Here is a 14808-nt window from a genome sequence, read left to right as displayed (position 1 = left end):
CTTCTTGAACCCTAATGTTTCTTTTAGGTAACACAGAAGTGAATAAGTAACGGAAGAAGACAACCTTTAGTCTGTTGCAATCTCTTTGAGCCTTTCCCTGCTCTATTTTTTGTCTATTTAATATCCCAGTCACTCATTTCTGAGTGGCTTGTACATGCATTTTAGTTCAACAGCTGCAAATTGCTTTTTCAAAGACCACAGTCTGGAACGGAATTATTATTATCATCATAGACATAAAATTGTTTTTGTCATTGGCACTTTCTTGCAGCGCATTGCATTTTGATTATTGTACACCGTCCTTCCCTGTTACACTCTGCTTATTTGATGTGCCACACTGCTGTACACTGAGTTTACAAAGAGTTATTTTTTTTTTACATTTTATATGTGTGTGTGTGTGTGTGTGTGTGTGTGTTACTCTTTATTTAGAACTGTCTGCTTGTCTGCTTAGTATAGAAGGTTGATTGCTGGGAAAGCAACTTGGGGATAATGATCTGTCATCTTTCAACTTAATAATAAAATGACATCTGAGTTTATCACAGTTTCTAACAGTTAACATAAATGAAATAAAACTACGAAAGGCAAAACTTTGCTGTGGAAAATGCAATTTCTACCTTACAAATGTTGACAAAATGGGTGTCATAAATTATTTATTATAATCTTTTGGGGTAATTGCACAGTAGCTTAACTTTCGATCTATTACCTGCCTCAGTTTGTAGGAATGCAGAGTTTTTTTATTTTAATACACAGTCTCAATCCCACTGCATCAATTTAATTCAGTTCAATTGTATTTGTATAACAACAAATCCCAAAAACAGTTATCTCAAAGCATTTTATATTGTAAGGTAGAGACCCTAAAATAATACAAAGAAAAAACAGCAAACCCCAACAATGCAAACCCCCCTGTGTAAGCACTTTGGCGAAAGTGAGAAGGAAAACCTCCATTTAAAAATGAAGAAACCTTCAGCAGAACCCATCTGCCATGACCAGTAGGCGGTGAATGAAGGCAGAAAACACTAAGAAACGTTGTGGGAAAAGAGCCATTGATTAACTAATGATTGATTTCAGAGTGGTGTATAAACACATAGTGAGTTAAAAAAAAAAAAATACTGGTTTACCAAAAGTAAACCAGCAGTCTGAGAGCAAAGTGCTCTGTTTGAGTGATATGGCACTTTAATATAAGATGGGGCCTGATTCTTCAAGGACTTCTATGTGATGAGATGGATTTTAAATTTGATTCTGCATTTAACAGGGAACCAACGATGAGAACCCACTGCGCAAAGTGACTTCGGAGTGATGTGTTTTACAAGACATTTTTGGACGTACAGTTTTGATCCACTGAAGGGGTTGTTTAGTATCACCAGGCAATGTCCTTTTTTTCAATGTCTGCTGAACTCCTAGTGTTGATATCCCTGGGATCTCAGTGTACGGGTTATTTATAGTCCAAATTCGGTCATTGTGAATGTCTTTTCAATGTCAAACGTAGACGTCCAAAAATGATTTATAAAACACATCACTCCGATGTCACTTTGCACAGTGGGTTCTCATCGTTGGTTCCCTGTTAAATGCAGAATCAAATTTAAAATCCATCTCATAGAAGTTCTTGAATAATCAGGCCCCTCTCGTTTTTATGTTTTCTGTACAGAAACAGTATGTGTGAAGGAATGCAGAGTGATCAGTAGACATCTCTAAGATGTTGTGTGCTCTTGAGCTAAATAAAAAAGTGAGCAGCTGCATGGTGGATTTCAAGCAGAAATGTCCCTAGCTTCTCACAGACAGCTTGCACAATGTGCACATCAACAAAGACTGTCGAGCAGATAGTCAAGTTCATACATACACACTAGTACAAACGTCTCGTAGTCCTGCTACTGATCACAACCACATTCACTCCCTCTTACAAAGCTCTTCACAATACAACAGGATGCCAGCCTCACTAAAATAACAATGAACTATATAATGCAAATGCTCTTTTAAACTTCTTAAACATATTTACTCCTTTTAAAAAGGATTCGAAGAATTTTTCTAAATAATTTATCTATTAGTACTTTACATTTTAACATGCCTTTCAACGTTTTTTTTAATTCTATTTTAACAAATTTTAAGAAATGACAGTTCTAACCTGGTTACAAAGAAATAAGTTGATTATTTAAAATAAATGAACCAGTTAAAGAAAAACAGGATAATTAAAATAACACACAAAAAAATCCCACATGTACTGAGTAAATCAATAGACTAACATATAATAAATTGTGTTTATTTATAAATAATCCATATTCATATGTATAACAGCAATGTTGCTATTTGTAGTTTAAAAAAATACATTTATTAACCATGTAAACTCCCTGCACCTGTCATAGACAACCACATGACATCAAAAAACATTATCCAACCCAAAGTTCAAATGTTGAACGTCATATAGATATCTAAGTTGGGTCATGGTTGGACGTCCAAATTGGTAGATCTCCAGAATTGGTCATGGACCAACAAACCCAATATAGACGTGATCTGCACGTCTATTCTGCTTCCCACTAAAGACTGGATGCCAGATCCAATGTTTAGTGAGAAGAAAAATAGTCATGTTCTAGTCCCTGTCAGTACTTTTGCTGGACATTTTGGATCAACTAGCAATTTAAGTCAGTGTTTACCAAATGTTACGACATTTTGGTAACAGGATGTTTCTAATTTTAGATATACTGGAAGAAATGGAATAAAGCAATCCTACATATTTGTTTAATATGGTATTGAAAGATATATCCTGGTCAAAAAAGAAGCCAAAAACATCATCATCAAGGTCTTTATTTTTTAAGATATTCCTGTAGTTTAACTAACTAGTGTTTGTTATCTGGCTTCATTGATAGATAAGGTTGGGAATCATCTGCATAGCAGTGAAAATGTATGCTATGCCTTTTGATGATACTGTCTAAGGCATAGGTGTCAAACTCTGGCCCGCGCGCCAAATTTGGCCCGCAGCCTAATTACATTTGGCGCGCGAAGCCATACCAAATTACTATTAGAGCTGGCCTACTGGTATTATACAGCTAATAAATATATTGTTTAGTATTAAAATTTTCTTGTTCCATATTCAGTTTTTCAGCAAAACGTGTTTGAGTCCATAAGAAAAGATTCATTCTCATATCTGGAGGAATAAATATATTTCAATAAATATTAACGTTAGCCTGCAACTTTGTTCCAGTTTTGAATTTTGGCCCACTGTGTATTTGAGTTTGACACCCCTGGTCTAAGGGAAGCATGTGTAGTGTAAAAAGAACAGATCTTAGCACAGAACCCTGTGGAACTCCATAATTACCCTTAGTGTGTGACGAGGACTCTCCATTTATATAAACATGTGGAGTCTAATAGATAGATATGATTCACCCCAGTTTAGCACAGTACCTTTAAAATCACCAGCATGCTCTAATTGCTAATAAAATATGATGGTCAACAGTATCAAACATTGCACTGAGGTCTCTCAGGACAAGCTCAGTCCACTCTCAGGAAGATCATTTGTAACCTTCACTGATGTGGTTTTTGTATTGTGATGAGTTTGGAAATCTGAGTGAGACTTTTTGAATAAACCATTCCTCTGCAGATGACCGGTTAGCTGTTTTATAACTACTCTTTCAAGAATTTTGAGATAAAAGGGAGGTTGGAGATTGGCCTATATATAATTAGCTAAGACAGCTGGGTCAAGTGATGGTTTTTTAAGTAACAATACTGAGTGTGAAGTACCTTTGCTGTCAGATTACGATGCATTAAAATGGTTCTCTTTTACCATTATTTCCCAACATGCGGCATATGCAAGCATTATATTATCCCAAGAATAAAAACTGACAAAAGTTTGAATAAAATCCCAGGTTTTCCAAAACAGGCTTGAAAGCATATGCACCCTGACAAGGCTGTTAGAGTTAAGAGTTTTACATTTGTCTTTGAGTTTTTGTTTTCATTTACTGTTAACACTACAATGCACTAAAATTTCCTTGATTAGGTTTAGGCAAAGAAAATGGTTCAAATACACCATTTCAAAGGCTAAAATACTCCTTCCATCTGCAACAGGTTTTCCAGACTAATGCATCCCATAAAAGCCTTGACACCAGTCTCATTAACTGCCCCACTTGTCACAGCATCAGCACGTGACAGTCTGAGAGTAGAACTGGGTTGGATTTTATGGTAAAAACAAAAGTGGAATATAAACTCTAACAATAATACAGCCTTATTCAAGCAAGAACAGCCTCAATATACTCACCCCTAAAGATTATCTAGTTTCAAGCTTTTTCGTTCAAGTCCAGCAAGCCATTCTTTGTAGCACATAGGATTTTGTAGACTGGTAGAGTGGTATTGAGTGGTAAGCTGAGATCTCAAAATGATTTCACTCTTCTGTTATCATAGCAGACAAAGAAATTAAATATTGATTCCCGGTGTTCCACCACAGGCTGAAATTAACCATTCTCTCTGCTCTCTCTCATTCTTTTCCTCCCTGTTCACTTGCTTATTCTGTCTGTCCTCCCATTGCATCCCAATTTTTATACCTCCCTATCTTATTATTCCCTCTCTAAAGTACTCTCCTCTCATTCTGACTGTCTGTTTCCCTTTCCCCCTCTGACACTCTTTTAATGCACTGTGACTGCTTGTAATAGAGAAAAGCAGAGAAGCTGTACATGGCATGACTTTAAATCTTTTCCCTAGCTGATAGAATGATAGTGTGCCTCTCTATATAATTCCATATTGCGACTTAGTTCTTTTTTTCTACTGGGACTCAAAAACTTCACAGACCTTTAAAGTTCTGAGTAAATGCCATAACCTCAGGTCATCCAAAAATCTCAAAGTAGCCATGTATTTTTCTAAAACCTTAGTTTGATCAAAACAAGGCTAAGAGGTTTAGACAGATTGTCATCCAATGCAACAAACAAACAATACACAAAATGTTAAAATATATTTTTTCAGTACAGAGAGTGTAACATTGTAGCCAAAGTTGTACTCAAAGACTGTGCTTTTATGTAATGCAGATTGGGTCCCTTTAAAGTTCTCATGGTTAAATCCATTCTTTGTTATATCTGCAAATATTGTAATTAAAACACAATTAGATTATTGTATTCCAAATTCTGCTCACTACTTTGCATCTTTAGATCTATAGTGCTACCCCCTGTAAGGCTTTTAAGTGTCATGGGTGACCACTCATAAATGTAAAGTCATTGTCTGTCAAATGCCATAAATTCAGTAATGCTAGTGTGTTCTCTAATTAGGATTTTGTGCAAATCAAGTTCAAATGAAGTTCATTTCAATATCTTGCTCAGCAACACTGATCCATTATAATGCACAAACAACAAAAAAGATTTGCAGACAGCTATATTTACACATCTACAGTTATAATGTGAATTTAACTTGATGAATGAAGAAAACAGTAAGATGTTCTCTGTGTAATCTGTACATTGGCTTCAAAATGTTCATAGAGTTTAATTAATACTTCAAGCATTGACATTATACATTGGAAAAGCATTGATTGCAGAGCAGTTGAATGAACTACAGTTTATGTACATTAGAGCTTCTTCTATTGTCTCTGCTTCTGATGTTTGCAGCAGTGGGATGTTTGTCTCCCTTTTCTGGTTCTGAGCTATACAAGTTTAGACTGCAGTCATTATGACTTCAGGTTGAGTAAGATTTGACTCATATATCTGGTGACTTATGACTTAATTAGGTTATTTTAAAAATACCTAAAAACCTGCTAGAGGCACATGATATGTAGTGTCAGTATTATGTAACATAATACATTTGAAATATTGCAATATTTTCTTTTAGGGTAAACAGTTTTATGCTATAATTACTAATTTTATTTTGTGTTGCTTCACTCAGTCATTCAACAATGCTAAGCAGCTGGGATGATGGTACCTTACTCATGATGCTATCGGTCATGTAAAAAGAGTCAGACAACAGCCGCTTGTGTTGTCTGATTTGCTTTATATTCTGTTGCCAGGTTGTAGGCAATTAAACATATCCTGAATTTATGAAGTACTGCTGTTAGTCAGTGTTTGTATAGGGACACAGCTGAGCTGTGTAGCCAAAGACTTCCCACTAAATCTAGTTACTTTGTAAGAACACATCCATAGTTAGACGTAAATGTCAGTGTGTCAACTTTAATTGCAAGTATTTTTTTTTAAGGGAAAGACAAAATACATGTAGTCTAACCAACTTATTTTACTGAATGACATTTCAACTACAGATTTCATCCAACAGGTTAAACTGAAGACTGAACATATTCCTATATGTAATCATTATCTTCAGCTAGGCTAGTCTGCTTAATTCAACAGAGGACTCGTCTCAGTGTGAAAAAAATCATATTGTAATAAGACTATATTGAAATAAAAACACATTTGTCAAATAATTTACCATGTCAGATATGCCATGACAATTTCAGCAGAGATCTTTCATGGGCCAGTCGTTATCACAAACAAAAATAGATCAGGCATGGACCCTCTGGAATACATCCAGGTGTTTCAAATCAAACAAGATTGCAGATGTGGTCAAATTAGTCTCCCTTCTTACTGAAAATATCCAATAATCAATCATCTACACAGAGGTAGTTTTTTTTTTAAGTGGCCATTTGTGCATTAGACTATTTAAGCTACTCCAATGGGCCACATATAAAACCTCCCCAGTGTTGCAGAATCAGTGACTTTCTTCAACTCCAGTGTAGAGACAGACTAGTTTCCCCTCAAGAGAGTCGCCAACCCTGCTTGGTGAATTTGTCGTCCTCCCTGCTTGGCATAGCAATAGCTCTCTGGGTTGACAGTTGCATTCAAAGGTAGTAAAGTGAGCATAGCAGTGACCAGACTTAGACACGTAATTGACTGTAGGCTTGTCTAGCATTATTTCTCTGGAAGAAGAAATGTTAGGTCTTATTACTTCATTTTAGTAAGATATTTTTAACTAAGCAGCTATAAAAAAAATACTGTCAAAAGATTCACTGCCAATCATTTATTTAACAAATGAATTCAACTGACCAATGGCCGGTCTGACCAGTCTTTCTGGCATTTCCTTTATAAGAAGAATCTGTCCAACAACACATATTTGTCCAGGCTTCTCAAGTAGTTTAACACGACCATGTTAAGATCTCAGTGCACATTGGCCTCATACATAGGGATGCTCTCCCAGTTTCCCAGCTGTAGTAGAGTCTATTTATTTTCTGTTGATAAAGCTTAACTTTTTCTAAGTTTTCTTCCTTGCCTGAGCCACAGGGACTATCATTGCATGGAATAATTTCCTCCAAAACAAAGAAGAAATCTGAAATGGAGTGTTTTTTAATCCAACAGCCTTCACATATAAACCTTTGCTTGAATTCTACACTAATACACGGCTTTCAATAAATGAAAAGCCAAATACTTAAGTCAATACTGTGATAACTGTGTCCTCTGTGTACAAGTTCGTTGTTATGATTCTCAATCAAGTTTTAAATTGTACACACATGAACAAGCATTCAGTCCCACCCTGTTAACTCCCACAATCAGCCGTAAGTAGGTAATGAAATGCCCTGCATGAATATTGATATTCATGTGGATGTTCTTGTCCTTCCAGTCTTTTTGTGGAAGTAAAAAAAGAAAAAAATGTGTGATTAAAGGGAAATTTAATTGTGAGTCAAGGTTGGAGGTATTATTTACTGGCCTTCATTCAGCTGGAGTGGTGATGTGTCACAGCAGCAGTTAATGTTTAGAGAGCCACTGCCTTTAGAAAGAATAAAACAGAAAAGGTTGACAACATTGTGTCAATGGCAGTGGCGGGGATGATTGGACACCAGAACACTTTCCCCTTGACAGACCTTGATAAAAGGGAAACTCTAATTAAATGCAATGTGACAGAAGAACACAGTGACATCAGGCAGGCACAGAGGATATGGACAGTTGAGATAAGCCTCCAGTTGATTGACTGTTGCATTCTGTTACCCACTTTAGTCTCGACAATTTCTGCAACAGCAGCTGTGTTGTTCTTTCAATTATGAGCAACGCCAGAAAGCAGTCAACCCAGGTGACAAGCCACATGTTAGTGGTGAACTGTGACAAAAGCTTGAATTGTGCAATTAGCCATAATAACACCCTCACCTCGTCCAGCCCCCATCTAAGCGCTAAACTATACTTAGTAGAATTTACACTTGTACTTGAGAATTCTTATTAGTGTCAGCCTTGAAACTTTTTTTCATACCTGGCAAGGTGATTTAAATATACGTACAAAAAACTGAATGACTTGTACATGTTCCTTTGTGTAAACAGGTTCCTGAGATATACAGAATTTTAATGGTCTTTAACTATGTGCTTCTAGTTATCATTTAAGTTACATTTTGAGTGAATAGGGTGCTAGCTGCCTTATTCAAATGGTGTACGTCAACAATATTAAGGCTCTATATTAAGGCTCTATGGCTTAAGGACAGATTTTTTTTTAAGTTTTAAGTGTTTTAAAGTGTTTTAAGTTCTGGCTTGTGTTATGTGCTATCTGAAAGTTTTTTAAATGATAATAGCAGTGGTGTGCAGTTATTGTTTTACATTAGTTGTAGAATTATGAATTATGGACTATATAATTTTTATTTAAAAAAACATACTTGTAAATTATCCAAGAATAATCATATATGCAATTGTTCTTTTTCCTATTTTTTCACCATACCTAATATAAATATCCAAATACAACCATTTTTCATCTTGTTTTCTTAGCATATCTTATCACAACTGTATCTGTGTTACAGTATAATCACCTCTGTTGATGAGCTAAGCATGTTTTTGGACATAAATCGCATGTAGAATATGTTTGCACTATATTTCTACATTGCAAAGTGTTTGGAGCTGGAAATCTTTTCTGGAACATAAACTGCCATTTCAGCTTGAACACCGATGGAAGACGGAGGTAAAAGTTAGTTTTTCACTAAAAAATATCTAAATTCATATTAGTTTCATGGCTGAAGCTAATGACAACTGTCAGATATGGGTATATGTTTTGCTAAATACAATATTGTGCTTGGGGCCCTGATGATATGAGACTGTTATTGTAGATAATTGCACATTTCTAGCTTTGACACAGTTCACTACCACTAACATGAGACTTGTCACCTGGTTTTATTGCTTTCCGTGTTATTTGCTATTGAAAGAGAAGCAGCTGCTGTTACAATAATTGTAGAACATTGGTTAGTGGAAGGAAACCACTTGAGGAAAATTGTAAATAAGTTTGATTTAGTACCCTAATAAAGACAAGTCAAACATTATTATTCAGCACCTGCAACCACATTGTAGTTTTAATGAGCTTAATAAAATGAGCTATGGTTTAAATACGCTTTTTTTTTTCTTTTCTTTTTTGTTTTAGTAATCCAATATACACTCATCAAAAACTTTATTAGGTCCACCTGTTCAATGGCTTGTTTATGCAAATATCTAATCAGCCAATGGCAGCAACTAACTACTTTTAGTCATGTACACATGGTCAAAATGACCTACTGAAGTTCAAACCACGCATCAGGAAGAAAAGTGTTTTAAATTACTTTACATGTGACATCTTTGTTGGTGCCAGTCTGTGCGCTTCAGAACTTGCTCAACTGCTTGTGTTAGTCGTCATGATGGTAGGATCAGAATTTGAAGTAAATAGCAGGAAAACATGGACCAATCATCGTATGAATGGTTCAAGCTTATGGTGGTGGTATGATGATTTATGGGATATTTATGGGTAGTAGTGTTTTTTATACACATTACCAAAGCTGGTGTTTTGCATAAAACATATCCTGTATTGATGTATTATTTGTTCCACTAATGTGAGTGCATTGGGGTCATAAAAACTGCGTGTTTGGCACAGGTATACTTTTTTTTTTTTAACTTAATTGTAGCAACTCTGAGAGGATTAATGACATTTGTTTTATTCTATACACTTTCATGTCCCAGTGACCATTTAAAGTGCACTTATTGCACTTTGCACATTTATTTAGTTGAGAGCCCAGTCTTGCACGCAGCCGCGAGGAAACAGTCACCTGAGAGCCAACAGAGCCCCCAACCGGACGTGACCGCTACCCCGGGTTGAGCCCCCCAAGGAAGATGCCTCCGGGGAACCCCCCGACGCCCTAAGCCTGTCCCTACCCCCTCACCAATCACAACAGTGAAGGCGGGACCAAACTATGACCCCCCACCCCCACTAGGTGATGGAGCTGATAAAAGGGGCCCAGAGCAATTGGTCTAATGTGGTGGCAGAGGCTGTGTCAAGACTAATGTAATCTAATAGATAATTTCTATATTGGTTAGAATTAAGATTATTTTTATTTTTCCAGTTCATGAGGACTGTTTTCTTGGCTATGCATAGGGCAGTGAAGATCATATGGGCTATATTCTTTTCTGAAGTGACATTATCTAAGCTGCCCAGTAGACACACTAAGGGGGAAGTTGGAATGTTACATTTCAGACACTTTGATAAGTCTTCACATATCTCGCGCCAAAACTTTTGCACTGGTGGACAGAACCAAAGAGCGTGGATGTAATTGTCTGGTGTATTGCCTTGACAGTGTGAGCAGTTGTTGGAAGATGTAAAGCCCATCTTGAACATCCGATGACCTGTATAGTGCACTCTATGAAGTATTTTGTATTGTATTAATTGCAGACTGGGATTTTTAATTAATTTGAAAGTTTTTAAGCAAATCTGAGACCAGAAGTTTTGGTCTAGGTTGACTGATAAATCTGCTTCCCACTTTGCAGTAGGAAGGGATATTGATTCATCTAATTTAGAAAGTGTTCTGTATATTTTAGATAATAATTTGGGGGATTTAAGAGTAAAAAAATGTGCCGCACTTAGTGGTGTTTGTAATTCAACTTGACTGAGGTTAAATTTCTTTTTTACTATGGATTTAATTTGTTGATATTCTAAAAACCTTGTCTTGTTGATCCCATATTGTTCAACTAGTCTGTCAAATGGAATAAATTCTGTTCCCTCTAATATATGTTCTAAGTATTTAATTCCTTTACAACTCCATTCTGGGAAATTAATCATATTATTGTTTTGTAATATGTCAGGGTTATTCCAGATAGGTGTACGTTTGCATGGGATTAATGAAGACTCCGTTATTTTTAGAAACTCCCACCATGCTGTTAGAGAAAAGCTGATGTTGATACTTTTAAAGCATTCATGTCTTTTGATGTTTGAGCTAATAAATGGTAGGTCTGAAATCTCTAGATCCTTGCATAGTGCCTGTTCAACATCTAGCCAGGGCTCAACTAAGAAGGTATGTTTTAACCATTCTGAGATGAACTGAAGCCTGTTGGCTAAGAAGTATTGGTGAAAATTAGGCAGATCTAATCCTCCTCTATCCTTGGTTCTTTGTAGCGTTTTTAAGCTAATACGCGGGGGTTTATCTTTCCAAAGGAATTTGGAAATATATGAATCCAGAGATCTAAACCAATCTTGTGATGGTTTGTTAGGGATCATCAAAAATAAGTAATTTATTTTTGGCAAGATCATCATTTTTATAGTGGCGACCCTTCCCATGAGTGATATGGGTAAAGATTTCCATCTAGTCAGATCGCCTTCTACTTTCTTTAGAAGTGGGATGTGGTTTAGTTTAGTTAAGTCTGAAAGCTTAGGAGAGACATTAATACCTAAATATTTAATATTTCCAGATTGCAGTGGGGCAGAGGAAGAATTATGGAAGGAGCAGTTAATGGGGAGAACTGTAGATTTTGGCCAGTTAATTGAATAATCTGAAACTCTTGAAAACCAGTTTATTAAAGTAATTACCTCAGAGAGGTTGGTTTGTGTGTTTTGCAGAAAAAGCAACACATCATCCGCATAGAGACTGATTTTATGTTCTATGTTCTTACATGTTATGCCCTTAATTGTTGTAGCCTGTCTAAATGCTGCTGCTAGAGGTTCGATAAAAATTGCAAAAAGTGAAGGGGAGAGTGGGCATCCCTGTCTGGTGCCCCTCAGGAGACAGAAGCTGGAGGATGTCTGGTCATTTGTTCTGATACGAGCCGTTGGGGAATTGTATAATATTCTTATCCAGTTTATGAAAGAGTTTCCAAAACCAAATTTGTGTAAAGTTGCGAATAAAAATTTCCAATTAACTCTGTCAAATGCTTTTTCTGCATCTAGAGATAATATTATGGTTTCGATGTTTTTATCGTATGAGTAGTCTATTAAATTAAGTAATCTACGAGTGTTTGTTGAGGAGTGCCGACCTTTTATGAAACCAGTTTGGTCAGGATGAATTAAGAGGGGGGTCATTTTCTCTAATCTCTTTGAGAGAGCTTTGCAGATTATTTTAAGGTCTACATTTAAAAGAGAAATTGGACGATAGCTTGAGGGAAATAAAGGGTCTTTGCCTGGTTTTAGCAGGAGACTAATGTTGGCAGAATTCATATTTGGTGGTAGTCTGCCCTTTTCCTCGATTTCCTGCAACATGCTGTGGAATACTGGTGCCAAAATTGTCCAGAATTCTTTGTAGAATTCTGCAGGGAAGCCGTCTGGACCTGGAGCCTTATAATTGGGCATACTTATCAGGGCTTCCTGGAGTTCACTTGGCGTCAGTGGCGAATCCAGTTCCATTGCTTGACTGTCTAGTAATTTTGGAAGAGTTACGTTGTCAAGAAACAGATCAATTTCATTTTTAGATGGGTTTATTTGTGGTGAGTATAAAGTTTCATAGAAATCCCTAAAAATGTTGTTTATTCTTCCAGGATCATATATTGTGTTCCCCGATAAATCTTTAGCAGCACATATAGTTATTTTTTCTTTATTTATTTTTAGCTGGTTAGCTAGAAATCGACCTGATTTGTTACTGTGTTCAAAATTCTGCAAGCGAAGTCTTTGTATAAGGAATTGTGTTTTTTTATTAATAGTTTCATTTAATTCTAGTTTTGTTTTGCATATTTTGTTCAATGTTTCCTGATCTTGGTGGGACGCGTAGGCTTCTTCTAGTGTTTTGATGTTTTTTTCTAATTCCTGAATATTTTTGTTTTCTTCTTTCTTTTTGTGTGATGAGAAAGAAATTATTTTACCTCTCATCACAGCTTTCCCTGCTTCCCATAGGACAGAAGCAGATATTCCGGGAGTGTCATTAAAGTCTAAATATGAAGTCCATTCCTTTTTAAAGTATTTAATAAAGTCTTCATCTTTAAGTAGTGATATATTAAATCTCCAGTTTTTACTTGGCGTAGTATTATTCTTGTGCATTAGTGTTAAAGATACAGGAGCATGATCGCTGACAGCTATAGGATGAATCTCAGTGTCTGAAATGTCACACAGCAGTGAGCTGCTGACCAAAAAATAATCCAGACGAGAGTAAAAGTGATGAACATGCGAGAAAAAAGTATATTCCTTACTGGTGGGGTGAAGAGAGCGCCATGCATCGCAAAGACCAAAGTCGCTCATATACTGTTTGATTATATTTGTGGACTGCCAATTACGCTGAGTTCCTGTTGTGTTGAGCCTATCCATTTCTTCATTTAGTCCAAGGTTGAGGTCACCGCCAAGAATGAGTGTGCAATCAAGGTGTTCAGAGAGTGCACTAAAAAAACCGTGGAAGAATGAGGGTTCATCAACATTTGGACCATATATACTAACAATACATAGTTTTTTGTTCAATATTGATAGTTTAATAATTAGAAATCTACCCTCTGGATCTATAACTGTATCGAGTACTGTAAAATTAACATTTTTATGTATTAAAATTGCTACTCCCCGTTGTCTAGAATTATAACCGGCTGCAAACACGTTAGGAAACTCAGGTGTTTTAAGTTCATTTAAACCTGTGACAGGTTTGTGAGTTTCTTGTAATAAAACAACATCTGCCTGTAGTTTTTTAAGCTGGTTAAATATTTTTAACCTCTTTCCTCTGGTGCCAGCTCCATTTACATTCCATGTGACAAACCTCAGCATGCCCTTAATTGTGCGTGTATGTCTAATGATGTATGCTGGGTGTTTCGTTTAGACAGGTGGAGAGAATATGGAAACATCCCTTGTTTATAAATAGAAAGAGAGAAAGAAGTGTGGTGAGAGACTCCATAAGTCTGACTATGTGTGTGAATATTCACTAATATGAACAAGCGTGGCTTGCTTATGTGTCCTGCAAGTCTGTGCGTGCTGTGAGGCTGTTGTGAATGTGCTGCCGTTGAGCTGATGTGTTTGCGTGATCGTGTTGTGAAAATATGGAGAAATAGAGGGTGTTGTTTGTAGGTGAGTGGGGAAGTAGGTGACCACAGCAGTGAAAGACAAGAGAAAGAAAGAAACCACATGAACTGTGAGCGACAACAAAAAAAAAAGAAACGAAACGGAAACATTCCAATTAAAGCAATGACGGAGGGTGACGGTGTTATATCTGCTATGACATCATATTGATATTACTAGCTTAAACTCATGTTAAAGGAGAGAGTGTGAATGAATAAGAGAAGAGTGTAGCGGGTTCTTATCTGGAGTGCAGTTAATATAACCACGGTGTGGTGCCGACTTCTGAGTGGCGAGACTTCCCTCTGAAGACTTTGCTGTCTCTCCTCTTAGTCTTTCCACCAATTAATTTTCTCTTCTCACTATGGTTTTATTCCCATTATTCTTTCCTCTTCTTTGTTAGAGGCAGTTGCTGAGTTGTATTCGTGGCGGAAACTGCCCTGGACCCAACGTCAGCTCACTGCAGTTGCCTGGAGATGTGGGTTTCTTTGCCAACCAATTGGCCGTGCCTACCATGGAGTTTGCCTTTGAACAGACTAGAGCAGAAGAGGTATGTCTAAACCAAAAGACCCAATTATTTTATTTCCATTTTTCTTGTGACGCTCATTGCTTTGATTTTATGCCATGCTACGTTGTCCCTTGAGA

At 36.6% G+C, this 14808-nt stretch overlaps 1 protein-coding gene across 1 annotated transcript in view; it reads left to right on the top strand.

The window, feature by feature from the left end:
- Positions 1–14808, top strand: part of naaladl2 (N-acetylated alpha-linked acidic dipeptidase like 2) — a 341534-nt gene that overhangs the window by 202356 nt on the left and 124370 nt on the right. The window contains exon 11 of the mRNA XM_085348789.1: positions 14567–14713. Within this exon, the coding sequence (XP_085204915.1) occupies positions 14567–14713 (147 nt within the window). The remainder of the gene's footprint in view (positions 1–14566; positions 14714–14808) is intronic.

Source organism: Diplotaxodon limnothrissa, linkage group LG23 (assembly GCF_057381915.1).
Source record: "Diplotaxodon limnothrissa isolate DT_005_m linkage group LG23, D_limnothrissa_male_GT1.1, whole genome shotgun sequence".
NCBI lineage: Eukaryota > Metazoa > Chordata > Actinopteri > Cichliformes > Cichlidae > Diplotaxodon > Diplotaxodon limnothrissa.
Note: the sequence above shows the minus strand (reverse complement) of the source record. Positions and strands in the feature narration are given on the sequence as shown.